At 44.3% G+C, this 14,118-nt stretch overlaps 1 protein-coding gene across 5 annotated transcripts in view; it reads right to left on the reverse strand.

Annotated features, from left to right (window-relative positions):
* Positions 1 to 6: 6 nt before the first annotated feature.
* Positions 7 to 14,118, reverse strand: part of SLC16A12 (solute carrier family 16 member 12) — a 63,220-nt gene continuing 49,108 nt past the window's right edge. For all 5 annotated transcript variants that reach the window (XM_058187064.1, XM_058187067.1, XM_058187068.1 and 2 more), the window contains 3 exons: positions 13,532 to 14,117; positions 9,950 to 10,209; positions 7 to 1,215 (listed from right to left, as the gene is read on the reverse strand). In XM_058187064.1, the coding sequence (XP_058043047.1) occupies positions 956 to 1,215; positions 9,950 to 10,209; positions 13,532 to 14,117 (1,106 nt within the window). In that variant the 3' untranslated portion in view covers positions 7 to 955. The remainder of the gene's footprint in view (positions 1,216 to 9,949; positions 10,210 to 13,531; position 14,118) is intronic.

Below are 14,118 nucleotides of genomic sequence, written 5' to 3' on the forward strand. Positions count from 1 at the left end.
TACATATACATTCTACTATAAACCTCTTTATATATAAAGCAAGAATTAAAACAACCACACTCAGATAAAAGTCAATCCCAATCACCATATAAAATATATGTGAGTATTACAGACATTTCTTGCTAATAAAATTGGTGCAAATTTATTACAATTTATTTTTCCCCAGCAAGAGCAGTAATATGGTAGCTGTGTTTTGGACATTATTGCACAAGCCAGCATCCATGCCTCTATGAACCACATAAAAGACAGTCAACTCTGTGGCTTCTAGACATGAAATCGAATTATGAACAGAAATAAATCATTGCAGCAGAATTCCAGGGCTCCTTAGGCCCATGGGGAACTTAAGATTCATAAATTCACCCATGGGGTACCAAATTGCTTGAATGATCTTCCATTCCAATGTTGTCACACTAGTCTGAATTATTTTCAGATGCTTTGCAAAGGAAACCTCTGAGATGCTTCAGCCTTCCAATGTCCGTTTTTAATCTGCATATCCAAATCTAGGTAAAAGGCTTGGGTTTTTTCCCAACAAAAAGGAGGCAAGTCACACTGTGAGACATGGATCTTCATAACGGTTCCTTGCAAACAATGCTGATGCATTTCGACAGATTTTTAGAGACCTAAAAAAAATGTCGTTAGAGGGCTTACTGCGCCACATCATTTGAACCATTTCTGCGTCCTGTTTCTTCCTTTCCCTGTGAATACAAGTTGTTTCTAACATTGAGTTCATTTGCCTCGCACTACAGTACTGGGATCCCATCACATTTGTCAAAATCATCATGATCACTGAAGCCTTTGTTTACTACAGGCTTTTTAATTTGCTAGGAAGACAGAATGTTTCTGAATGAAAATTCTGTGATTCCTCCCTCCCTCTACTGGAGAGAGAAAAAATCAACTGTGTAGCAGACTTAGCAATATCTGGTTTAGGCAAGAAGAGGGAGCGTTGGTACGTCTGTCATCTTTTGCTGTGGCTGTTTGGCTCCCCAGCCAACAGTTCTTCACCTCTTTGATCCAGTTCTCCCGTTACCAGATAAACTATGGTTCCATTTGTCCAACTTTCTTGTTTGGCCTGAGTGTCTCTGCTCCCTGGTCCTGGGGACGTGGGTGTGATCTTGGCCAGTCGTGCGCAGCACAACAGCGTCGAACTGAGTACCATAGAAAACCCACAAAGCAGGAAAGATGCAGTGTAGTTGCCAGTTGTATCCACAAGCCAACCTGTAGGGAACACAAAGGATTAATTCACCTATTTGGATTAGTTCACATACTTTTGTGGATCAGGGCTCATTGGCAATCAGTTAGCTGGGTTTATACAATGGAAATACACTTACGGTTTACACTAGAATCCATGGTGTACAAATAATAATAGCACTTAGACTTAACGACACTTCACAGCCCTCTCTAAGCGGTTTGCAAAGTCAGCAAAGTCTGACCCCCAACAATCTGGTTCCTCATTTTACCAACTTTGAAAGGATGGAAAGCTGAGTCAACCTTGAGCCAGTCAGGATCAAACTCCTGGCAGTGAGCAGAGTTAGCCTGCATGCTGCGTTTTAAACGAGGTGCACCCGGAGACTTCAGCTAGTCCAGAATGCAGCTGCGCGGGTGATTGAGGGAGCACCACGTTGCTCCCGGGTAACACCACTCCTGCGCAGTCTGCACTGGCTACCTGTGGTCTTTCGGGTGCGCTTCAAGGTTCTGGTTACCACCTTTAAAGCGCTCCATGGCTTAGGGCCCGGGTACTTACGGGACCGCCTGCTGTTACCTTATGCCTCCCATCGACCCGTACGCTCTCACAGAGAGGGTCTTCTCAGGGTGCCGTCCACCAAGCAATGCCGGCTGGCGGCCCCCAGGGGAAGGGCCTTCTCTGTTGGAGCACCTACTCTCTGGAACGACCTTCCCCCCGGTTTGCGCCAAATATCTGACCTTCGGACCTTTCGTCGGGAATTAAAAACTCATTTATTCATTCAAGCGGGACTGGACTGATTTTTTAGATTTTTTAAATTTCTAAATTTTAAATTTTAAATTTTTAAATCTTCTGTAATTTTATATGGGGTATTTTAGGTTGGTCAATTTGACGGTTTTAATTCGGCCACTATTGAATAGGTATTTTAAATTGATTTTTAACTTTGTATACTTATTGCTTTTTATCTTGGCTGTACACCGCCCTGAGTCCTTCAGGAGAAGGGCGGTATAAAAGTTTAATAAATAAATAAATAAATAAATAAATAAACACTGCACCACCATGGCTCATGGCTAGAATGCCAGCAGGTCTGGAAAATATGAGTTTCCTTATCGTTATCCTTGCAGCAAAACTCTATCCTAAGTTATTAAATGACACATCTATTCAAATTCAAAGGTTAGTTACACATCCATTCAACTGGCTCAGATCCTGTTACTCTTTAAGAGGCACTTAAGATGGATATTCTCTCGGATGTTGAGGCCAGGGCAGTGATGGCTAACCTTTTGTGGACCGAGTGCCCAAAGTCTCTGTGTGCCCGAACCCCCAAAATGCAATATGTGCTGCCCCGCACATGCACCCTAGCCCCAGCGCATGTGCCCTACCCCCTGCACATGCATGTACCCCCCCACATGCACTCCACCTCCTGTGCATGCGCATGCGGGTCTACACATTCACCGAGCCCCCATGCATGCCGGCATGGCCCTGTACAAGTGCCCCACTCCCACGTGCCCCCTGCATATCCATGTTTGCTCCCCTCATGCTCCCTGCCTTGTGCTTATGCGCAGCCACCCCGCATGCCCCCCCGCATGTGCGGCAGAGACCCAAAGACCAGCTGGCTGGCAGGAGGTGCTCAGCGGAGCTGAACTGGGGCAACGGCTCGCATGCCCACAGAGAGGGTGCTGCATGCCACCTCTGGTACGCGTGCCATAGGTTCGCCATCATGGGGCCAGGGTATCGATGAGCATGTCCTGCAAGGTATGACATATCCTGGGCTCCCCCAAAATGAATATTATGTTGTTGGGACTTTTGTTTCCCTTTCAGTGGGATTTATTATATTCTGCTTTTATTGCTGTCCTGCTCCTGCCCATTTTTGCAAGCTGAACAGCCTTATAAAGACCTTAAATCAGGGGTCTCCAACCTTGGCAACTTTAAGACTTGTGGACTTCAACTCCCAGCGTTCCTCAGCCAGCAAAGCAAATATGGTGATTGGGATTGACTTTTATCTGAGTGTTGTTGTTCTAATTCTTGCTTTATATATAAAGAGGTTTATAGTAGAATGTATATGTATGTGTGTGCATATATCATGTACATATACCCACACCTACACAGTTAGCAGCTCAAAGTTTGATTCTGATGGGATAATTTGTTGGGTAATTAATTAGTTGGGTAATTAATAACTCCTGGATGAATTACTTGTCTAGACCAGGGCTCTTTTAAGACTTGTGGACTTCAACTCCCAACTCTAGGAGTTGAAGTCCACAAGTCTTAAAGTTGCCAAGGTTGGAGACCCCTGCCTTAAATGAATGACTGAATCATCTCCTTGCAGAATCAAAATATTTCACTTCTCCAACAGATTTCTCCACATTCATAAGAGACAAAATCTCTCTGGAGCAGGAGGGAATAAACCTTCAGCTGCAAAGGCAGAAGGCTATGTTAAAGGCTTTCCCAAGATGGGAAACTAAGATGGCCCAATAGCTATTTATTCTCCTGCAGAATTTTATTAGTCTCTAAATTTTCTAGGAATTGGGATCAAATCGCCCAGTATAAGATGCTGCGTGGTGATGAGTGTGGGTGAAAAAAGCAACCATTCTCAGTCCATGTTTAAGTGGGCAGAACGGGGGACACAGCCTTGTGATGCAGAGCCAGTCCTTTTGCAGATCGGCTGGTCCCAAGCAGAGATGGGATTGCAGTCTATCCTTTCAAACAGAGAATCCATCACAATCTCTGTCCACCATCTTGCTGGTTTTAACCTCACCTCTTCCACAGCTTCTGCTGACCCTTCTTGTCGATGTCTCATTAGAACTACAAATCCCAGCATCCTTCATCAGGCCCCATGTGCACAAGGAGCCATGCTTTTCTGAAAACTGGTGATTGGTACCTGAAAGTCTGCCGATTCTGCTCCCTGTGTCTAAATGCTTTCTTATATAACATAAACAGCAGGAAAGGACCTGCTGAATCAACATAATTTAAGTGTGATGCATACTTCTGATTATCTTGGCAATGTTTCAGGGCCCTGGCACAATTTCCTTTTTGGAAGAAAAGAAGGCATAAAGTACAGCAAGCCTGGACCAAACATTAAAAAAGCTTATGAAGAAAGGAGACATACAAAAACCCTTCTCTTCTTCTATAATAAAAAATGGGGATGGGTCTTCTTCCAGACTTGTGTGGCTTTCAAGTCCTGGGGTGGGGGGTGGGGATGAAGCAAAGTGGTGGTGCACATAGAAACAAGTCAGAGGTGGGTTTCAGCAGGTTCTGACCAGTTCTGGAGAACCAGTAGCGGAAATTTTGAGTAGTTCGGAGAACCAGTAAATACCACCTCCCCGCTCCCATCTATTCTCTGCCTCCCGAGTCCCAGCTGATCGGGATGAAACGGGGATTTTGCAGTAATCTTCCCCTGGATTTAGGAGGGAATGGAGATTTTACAGTATCCTTCCCCTGTCACGCCCACCAAGCCACACCCACCAAGCCATGCCACATTCACCAAACCACGCCCACAGAACCGGTAGTAAAAAAAATTGAAACCCAACCACTGAAACAAGTGGAGACAGCTGTTTTTAAGCCATAAAAAAATGACTTGACTGCTTTAACAATTTGAAGATAGACTGCTCTAGATTACTCCACTTTTTTTTTTAAGGAGTTCATAGATTCAGAAAACAGAAAATGACCTTGAAAGGGTAAAAAAGAGCCAAACTATGGTAGTAAGTAATAAAACTGTTCATCATATTTCAGATTCTTGAGTCCTTGAAATACTGCTGACAGAAGAGCAACATATGTGCATATTATTCCTTTCTCCTATTTTCCAGGCGGCAGGAGAAGAGATAAGAACATTCTGCCCTCTAGTGTTGAATTTATGAAAAAATCACACTTTTGATTGATTTTGCTCAAAGAACTGGGCATCAATCTGTTTTGGAATCTGTTATTTCATGTGTGTTCGTTTATAAATCCATACAGTCGGTTGTGTGTTATTTTAAAGATTCCCATAATATATTCATATAAGTGTAGGCAGCTTCAGAGATTCATGAGGTCCACAAAGGTCCTTCAGTGGTGTTTGGCCTTCCAATCCGAACTCACTCAGTATGTTGGTGAAAATCAAAGATGGAATTGTGGTGTATCCTTTCAAGCAGACTTTACATAGTTGAAAATGGAAATATTTTTTTCCTTCTTAGTCCCCAAAAATGTGGGATAAAGATATCCATGGCATCGCTTAATTCAATGGGGATAGAGATGTACAACATTCTGATGATATCTCACTCATGGGGGGCATATAGACCAAGTCGCCTCATGTAAGATGTTAAAAAGGAGAGGAGAAAGCATTGAATCCTGTGGCACCCCACATAATAGGGGCAAAGGACAGGATCTCTCCACCCCAATCATCACCAACTTGAATCGACCCTAAGGAAAGGAAATGTTCCCCACCCCCAATCCCCGAAGTACACCATGGTTGATGGTACTGAAAGTCACTGAGTGGTCAAGTAGGGCAAGGATAGATGCACAATATCCCATGCCAGTGATCATGGGATATGACCAATGTGTTTCCATCCCATACTCAGATCTGGCTGGATATCCATTTTTCATCATTGTTCTAACCCAGTGATAACTAACCTTTTCGTCATCACATGCCAAAAGCACGCGGCCGCAGGCATAATGCAATGCCCCCGTGTGCCCCCATGCATGCGTGTGTGCCCCCGTGCTCCCCCCACCCCTGCACATGTATGTGTGACTCCCCATTCTCCCCCACCCCTTGCACATGCGTGCACGACCCCCCACCTCCCATGCATGTGTACGCATTTCCTACATGTGGCCCGTCCCCGCACATGAGTGGCAGAGACCTGAAAATTAGCTGGCTGGCAGGAGGCATGCATGCATGAGTTAGGGTGACGGCTCGCGTGCCATCAGAGAGGACGCTGCATGCCATCTCTGGCACACATGCCATAGGTTTGCCATCATGGTTCTAACCAATACAGCACTTGCCTATACCAAAACACATTATTTTTTACTTTTTTAACTTAACAGTGTTAAATTTTTATCCCACCTTTCCAAGATTCTGAATGATTTACAATAAGAGCAATGAAGTAAAATCAGTCAATCGCTACAATCCATCTTACTAGCTAGAAAACCAAAAATAAATATATATGTAACACAATGAACCAATCCGGACACCAAACCAGGCAGCCCAACAAACAGCCTAAATCTCTAAAGATCCAATATAACACAAATAGCTGACCATATTTCTAAAAGCCAGTGGCCCATCTGACTTTGAGAGGCTGCTATTGTGCAATTGTGGATTCACAATAGAGAACAGCTGCCTCCTGGATCCTTTTTGGGTCAACGTACACAGGGGCCTCTGGTGGCTCAGCAGACTAAGTCTGTCTGTTATTAACACAGCTGCTTGCAATTACTGCAAGTTCAAGTCCTACCAGGCCCAAGGTTGACTCAGCCTTCCATCCTTTATAAGGTAGGTAAAAGGAGGACCCAGATTGTTGGGGGCAATAAAAGTTGACTTTGTATATAATATACAAATGGATGAAGACTATTGCTTAACACAATGTAAGCCGCCCTGAGTCTTCGGAGAAGGGCAGGATATAAATTTAAAAAAAAAAAAAACTCTGAAAACCGGAGCAAAGTGAAGAGTTTGTGTTCAGAGGGAGCCTCAAATGGTTAATCACACCAACCCTTTGAACTGCATTCGGAAACTGATTAACCACCAATGAAGATTGTAAATGGGGATATTGAAGTAGACACGCTTTTCCCCTTTAAAAAGACGCGTTATAGTGCTTGTTCAATGAAGTAATCTATTTGCTGGAGATCAGCAATTTTGGAGAAGGGGAATCAAAAAGAGAGATAAGGAAGAGATCTGGAAGACATTCTTCCTTGTGGACAGTAGATTGGGAGGTACTAGACCACTGGCAGAACTGATGTCCTGTCTGAAGCACTGCTTCTCATAGGCTGATGTGCTGATCATAGTCATCCTGCAGAGCTCCCATTGTATCTCAAAATGTTTTGGTGAAAGATTGTTAGTCCAGTAGGGGCAATGCTCCCTTTTCTTGAGCATCTCAAACATAGTGATATGTTGTCTCCAAGTGTTCTGTCCCCACCACCTCAGTCCGGGAGACACGTGAACTGATTCAGTTAGCCAGCAAATTAGTCCATGGCAGCTATCAGCTCTGGCAGCAAACCAGTGATCGTCTGCCAAGGTTTTCTTTATCTTCCCTGATGCCGGCGTCACAGAAGCTCGTTACTGGAGCAACCAATAAGTCAGGAATAAACAGCAATCCAGGCCAAATGCTCAGTCAAATAGTTCAGCTCAAGTTTTCTCCAGTTTGTTTTGTCTGTCACGAAGTAGTAGAGCAGCCCCACCTGCTTTTATACCCTATGGGGTGTGGCTCCGTGACCCAGCACTCTCTAGGCCTGCCCCACCCCTTCTTTTGTTGTTCCTGCCTCTCTTGTCTACTAAACCTGGGATCTAACCAGGACTTATTGTCCATAGCTGGGTCTGGAAGCGTTGCCTGGGCGGGGGGAGATACAGGAGAGAGGCCTCATCATCTCCTCCACCTGGGCTGCCTCTGGCTCCTGGAGCTGAGCCAGAGAGGCCAGCCCTGCAGAGGGGACCCCTGACGGCCCTTCCCCCTCACTCTCTGAGTCACTTTCTGGCAGGGGGCCAGGACCGGGTGGGGAGGGGGGCGGCTGGAGCCACAACACCAATTGCTTTATTTTTAGATGCAGTCTTCTCCATCTGGGGAGTTGGACACATCCTGATTGTCTTCGAGAACACTGTTGGCTTTGGTTCATCAATCCCAAAGTCTACTGATGCCGCCTCACAGCCTGTGATGCACTTGTCCTTCATGTACAAATATTGTTCACTGAAGCAGAACTGACTTCTTTCTATTTGTCCAATTGATTTCCTCATCCCACCCCCACCCTGTACACACACTTGTCTACAGGAACTCTGTCCACTTGTGGTCTTACCTCCTCTTCTCTGCCCAAGGGACAGTCTGGGGCACTGGTTGGTTAGCAATTTGAAATCTAGGTGTGCAGAATGATAATCACATTTCATATATTATATAACTGGCTGGGGCTCTTGTCTGCTACCAGTCTAATCCTTGTTCTACATTGGATTCCAATTAAGGTGGCGGTTTCCTGCCTTGTCATTCTGACTATGGACAGCAGCTGTGAGTCTTATGGAGCGCTTTCATCTTTTCTTCTAAAGTTTTTCTTCACTCCTTACATTCAGAAGGTGACATGGCTTCCCATCAGCTGGGCTGTTTCATTTGCTCTCTCTTGGCAGAAAAGCCTTAGGAGTGGATCCCCTTTGATGAATCTCTCTGAATGCCTGCAGCGTTCAATTTCTCCTTCTCCTCCGACTGCCATCTAACTTCAGGCACAGATCAAAAGCTCTTTTGACGCCTGTGCTCTTGATTCTTTCATTGCTCATCTGGATATGTACAACAAAAACTGACCCTTCAAGGTTATTTGGGTTTTCCCTCTCATCAAAATAAGCAATGAATATTTGAATAATTTGGGTGGCGATATCAACAATTCTTCCATGCAGCAAATATCCAACCAGCACTCCATCCTCACATCTGCAATTCAGAATCAATTCGATTCTCTTCTTTTTTTTTGGGACACAGGCAAAACCGTAGAACCAAATATTCTCGTGTATTGTAATCAAAGCTGGGCTTTCTTCCATGCCATCGTTTATATGCCAGTATCTCAGCCCCTTGATTGGGAATCTGTTTTGCAGCTAGATAGCCAGTGATGGGATTCAAGTAATTTAACAACCGATTCTCTGCCCTAATGATTTCTTCCAACAACCAGTTTGCCAAACTGCTCACAAAGTTAACAACCGGTTCTCCCGAAGTGGTGCGAACTGGCTGAATCCCACCACTGAACATAGCTATATTGACTACATCTCATGAGGACAAGAAGCAACAGATAGAAACTAATCAAGGAGAGAACTAAGGAGAAAGTTCCTGAGAGTGAGAACAATTAACCAGTGGAATTAAGAAATTATGGGTGTTCCATCACTGGAGGTTTTTCAGGAGAGATTGTACAGCCATTTGTCCAAAATAGTATAGGTATATTTCTCATTCAGCTAGATGCTCACTGGAGAATGGCAGAATAGCAGATGTCAGATTAGGAAAGAAGGTCTCAGGCCTGAAAGCCATCTTTTGTATTAGGCCTTCAGACCTGCCACGTTTACTACTGTGGGAAACTGGGAGGAGGGATTGTATGGAGCAGGGGTGATATGTAGTCATCATAACATTCCTTTCTCAAAGAGTCAAGGACATCTTGCCCTGCACCTGGAAGGCTGGAATTGGGGGGCATCTCCAGTTGGGATGGTGTCTGATTGGATCACATGATGGACCTGTGGGTGTTGGGCAGGGATTTGAACTTTTCTTTGGGTGGGGAAAACCTGGAAACTTTCAGATTCGGGTTTTCCCAGATGTGCCAGTATAACTTCTCTCACAAGATGTAACTTTGAGGAAACTCAAGCCTCGGAGTTTTCTTTCATTGGGGGTGTTACTTGGAAGCCTTTACAGACCCAGGAGTTTATTGGGAAGAGAAAGCTTGCACATGAAGGTGATGGTTGGCAGATGAAATGGCTAAAATGGATTTAGATAGCTCTAGTGGTGATTGAAGATGCACTGATGGAGATAAACCGACGGTTTTAATCCAGGAGAGATACGACTGAAAAGAACTGAATGAAACCATATTCGACAAGTGTATATAAACAGATCTGTATATTACTCTGATTCACTCCCCTGTACTGACCTGCAACAGGTGGGCTGACCAGGTAAGGGACTGCATGAAGGAAGTAAATCATTCCAAGGGCGGAGGATAAGGAAGCAGTCCCCACAACATCCGCTGTCACCACAGGAATTAGAGTGATGTAGGCGCCATCAAAATAGCCAAAGGTGAAAGAGAAAGGCAGCAGGAGTGAAAAGCTTTGGAGAACCGGAAGGAAGAGGCAACAGAGACCATCCATTGCCACTGCAAAGAGGTAGCAAACGTAACGGTACTTCTTCAAACACCTGAGAGGGAAGAGTCAAGAAAAGAAAGGAGAGAGTTAGTTGTGATGAGAACCTCTTTCTCCAAGGGGGTGGGAGGGGGAGTCCTTGATGGTCTTGTGGTTCCACCTTTTATTCTTTTTTCCTATGTTTGGCCTACACAGATTTTTTTTCTTCTTCTGACAGGCTAGCTATCATTTCATTCGAATAAAAAGCGACAGCTGCTTTTCAGGTTATACACTAACACTAAATTGTGGTGTCTTTTTTTTTCCTTTTTACAACTCTTTTATTGGGGGGGAGTGGGGGCAACTGAATGGAACTGAGCATTTACTGGCCGGATGCCCTTCCTGACACCTGCGCGGAGTTCACAACAGATAGTTTCTCTTTTCTTCCCTGATAGAGAAACATCTGTCGCTGCCTAGGATTGAACTCTCAACCTTCCAAGTGGGAAGTAAGCATCTTCACTCTAGGCCATCATGCCGCTCACTAAATTGTAGCACCTATTTTTAGAAATTAAACATTATCCCTTTCCGGGATAAAATAAAATCAGAATTATAACTGATTTGGGGAGCGGGGAATGAGTCTGGTAGCTTGTGGAAATGCTGCCATTCTTCCAGAAAAAAATCATGGAAAAATTCTGTCCCTTTCCTACTTTTTTCCCTAGCTGCTACTTGATCTTTTATTTTTCCTTTATAAATTTAATGGGTTTCATTGTAGTAGTTTAAGTATAGCATTCCCAAAACTAGAACCTGTCCAATTAGCATTGAGTTGGTAATTTTCAGAATTCCAACTATCAGTTCTGACTAAGAATGTTACATTTAATCCCATATTTTATCGTGAGGGCACCAGGCTACGGAACGCTGAAACAAAATGTTTGGTATCCCTTTTTGCAGTCTTAAAAGGCTTCAAAAGAGTCTCACAGAAAGGTTTAAAAGAACCAAAGTATTCTAGTAAAAACAATTTACAGGTCTGTAAATGCTAAATTCATAAAAAGCCTAGTACTAACAACACTCTTGTGGTCATGCTTGAGAGGGTGTTCTGATATCCCACAAACACAAAAGGAGAAATTACCAGGCTTATCTCTATTGTCCTATTTTAGATTTGGCTAATGAGGATTAAAAAAAAAAGGTTGGTAGCTCAAGATTGAGAAATGAGAGGTCCTTGGTGGTCTCTGAGCTTGGTTGTTCTCTTGCAGATGTTTCATTATTCAAATTAGGTACCATCATCAGTAACAGTGCCTCCAGTTTGCCAATTAAATGTGGAAAAGTCATCACCAAGGGTTGGCTTCCTTCTTCCTACTGAACCAGTGGTGGGTTTCAATTTTTTTTACTACCGGTTCTGTGGGCGTGGCTTGGTGAGTGTGGCATGGTATGGCATGGCTTGGTGGGCGTGGCTTGGTGGGTGTGACAGGAGAAAGATACTGTAAAATCTCCATTCCCTCCCCACTCCAGGGGAAGGTTACTGCAAAATCCCCATTTCCTCCCGATCAGCTGAGACTCAGGAGGCAGAGAATAGATGGGGGAGGGGCCAGTCAGAGGTGGTATTTTCCAGTTCTCCAAATTACTCAAAATTTCTGCTACCGGTTCTTCAGAACTGGTCAGAACCTGTGAAACCCACCTCTGTACTGAAAGCATTCTGTTCCAACTGCTGATTGATTTATGGCTACTGTTTGGAAGGGAAACCAAGTGCAGAGCCTTAAGTGATCATTACGGTACTTCAGGAAATTGTGATTCCTACTTTGACCAAGGGAACATTTGATTTGTGGAAAACTGCAGCTTCTCTTATTCCATATTTCAGCCCTGGCTGTGGACTATGTGCACACATAAAGCCCACACCCATCAAAAGGAAGGTTTGAGCCTTCAAAGAAAAATAATAATATGAGAACAAGGAAAAACAAAAAGGAATTACTGTATTTTTTGGAGTATAAAACACTCCGGACTATAAGTGCTTTACCAGATTATTAGTGCATTACCGGATTATAAGTGACTACCATTTTTGGAGAGGAAAACAAGAAAAAAAATCTACCTCTGCCTCCCAGCAATTTGCCTCCTTGCAGCAAACAGCAAACATACTGTTTCAGTTTCAGCACAGCCTGATTAGCACACACAAAAAAAATCTGCCTTCCAGAAATTTGCCTCCTTGCAGCAAACAGTGGAGGCTGAAAATAGGGCATGTGCAAGCAGCAATAGGCAATGGCAATCACTGCAGCCTGAAACAGCTGATGGTCGGGAGGCCGATCCAACCGACAATCAGCTACTTGTACTAATCAGGCTGTGCTGAAGCTGAAACTTGAAACGAGCTGCTTGCTGTTTGCTGCAAGGAGGCAAATTGCTGGGCGGCAGAGGCCAAAGGGTGGGGGCTGACAGGTGGGCAAGGCTACATTCAGTGTATAAGACGCACCCAAATTTTCACCCATTTTAGGGGGGAAGTGTGTCTTATACTCTGAAAAATACGGTAACTGCATCAGTTTGCAGTTTGATTTGCATCACAAATCATGCTCCTTAAAGCATGGGTGAGGGTAGCTGGGTGACTGGAATGAAGTGTTAATCAATTTTTAAGCTGTTTGAGTGACAGGTCACTGTGCAGAGATGCTTCATAGATCATTCAAACCAGGGGGGAAATGCTGGTCAGACCGGATCACCCGATCCCGTAGCTATGGTGGTGGGTGGTTCAGAGAACTGGTAGCAAAAATCCCTGCCCCTTCCATGCCCAGCTGAGCCGTGCGATCATCAGAGGTTTTTTGTTTTGTTTTTTTGCTTTTAAAAGCATTTTTTCTTTGGCCAAAAAAAATTCTTTTAAAAGTAAAAAAAAAGCCTCTGATGATCGCGTGGCTCAGCTGGGATTGCCAGAGCCTTTTAAAAGCATTTTTTTTACAAACTCTTCGGCCAAAGAAGTTGTAAAAAAATGCTTTTAAAAGGCTCTGACGATCCTAGCTGAGTTGCCTGATCATCAGCGGCTTTTTTTCTTTTAAAGGCAAAAAAATGCTTTTAAAAGTAAAAAAAAATTGGCCACACCCACCCCACCAAGCCACGCCCACAGAACCAGTAGTAACAAATTTTACATTTCACCACTGATTGAAACCCTTAGGGTTCTTTTAGGAGAAGGTGGGAAACATTTACATTAGAAGGAGAGAGCAGTTGAGAACGACTGTAGGTTGGGTCCACAATGGTCTGAGAATAATACAAAGGCTGCATCACAAAGAAATGTCTTCTGCAAACAGCTCCTGGCAGGCAAGGAGATCATCCTTCGGGAGAAGGGCGGTATAAAAATTTAAATAATAAATAATAAATAAATCCAAGGGCTTATTGCCTTGAACCATCTCCTTCTCCTGCACAGTCCCTCTTACCTTTGATCTGTGAGCCATCCAAAAGTAATATTGCCGATGATGTCAATGACTCCAAGGACAGACATGAGAAAAGCCGCCTGTTGGTGGCTGACTCCGACACTTAATGAGTAAGGCACCAGGTACACGAAGAGTGGACTACAGCCATAAGCCATGAATAAGATGGACACTGCGAGCACCACGAAGTCTGGGGTCAGTACAAAGTTGTACTCCTGCTGCGAGCAGCGGCACACCCACTTGTGAGACCATAGCTTGATCACGGGAGAACAGAAAGACCACTGCTTGAAGTCTGGCTTTGGCGCCTCCAGCTCAAGCTCAGAGAATTCCAGCATGTTCTTCTGGTTTTCTTCTCCAGCAATTGGCCTCATTAAGGCGCCACAGACGCAGAGGTTCAAAACAAAACCGCCCAGGATGAGCAAGGCGCCGCGCCAGGAAAAATGTTCAATCAGAAGCTGGACCACAGGAGCCAGGATGAAGGTCCCAATGCCGCAGCCTGACATGGCGATTCCATACGCCAGGGCTTTTCTCTTGTGAAAATAGTTGCCCACCATTGCTACAGCTGGAGAATATGAAAGAGCAAACCCCAATCC

Source organism: Ahaetulla prasina, chromosome 6 (assembly GCF_028640845.1).
Source record: "Ahaetulla prasina isolate Xishuangbanna chromosome 6, ASM2864084v1, whole genome shotgun sequence".
NCBI lineage: Eukaryota > Metazoa > Chordata > Lepidosauria > Squamata > Colubridae > Ahaetulla > Ahaetulla prasina.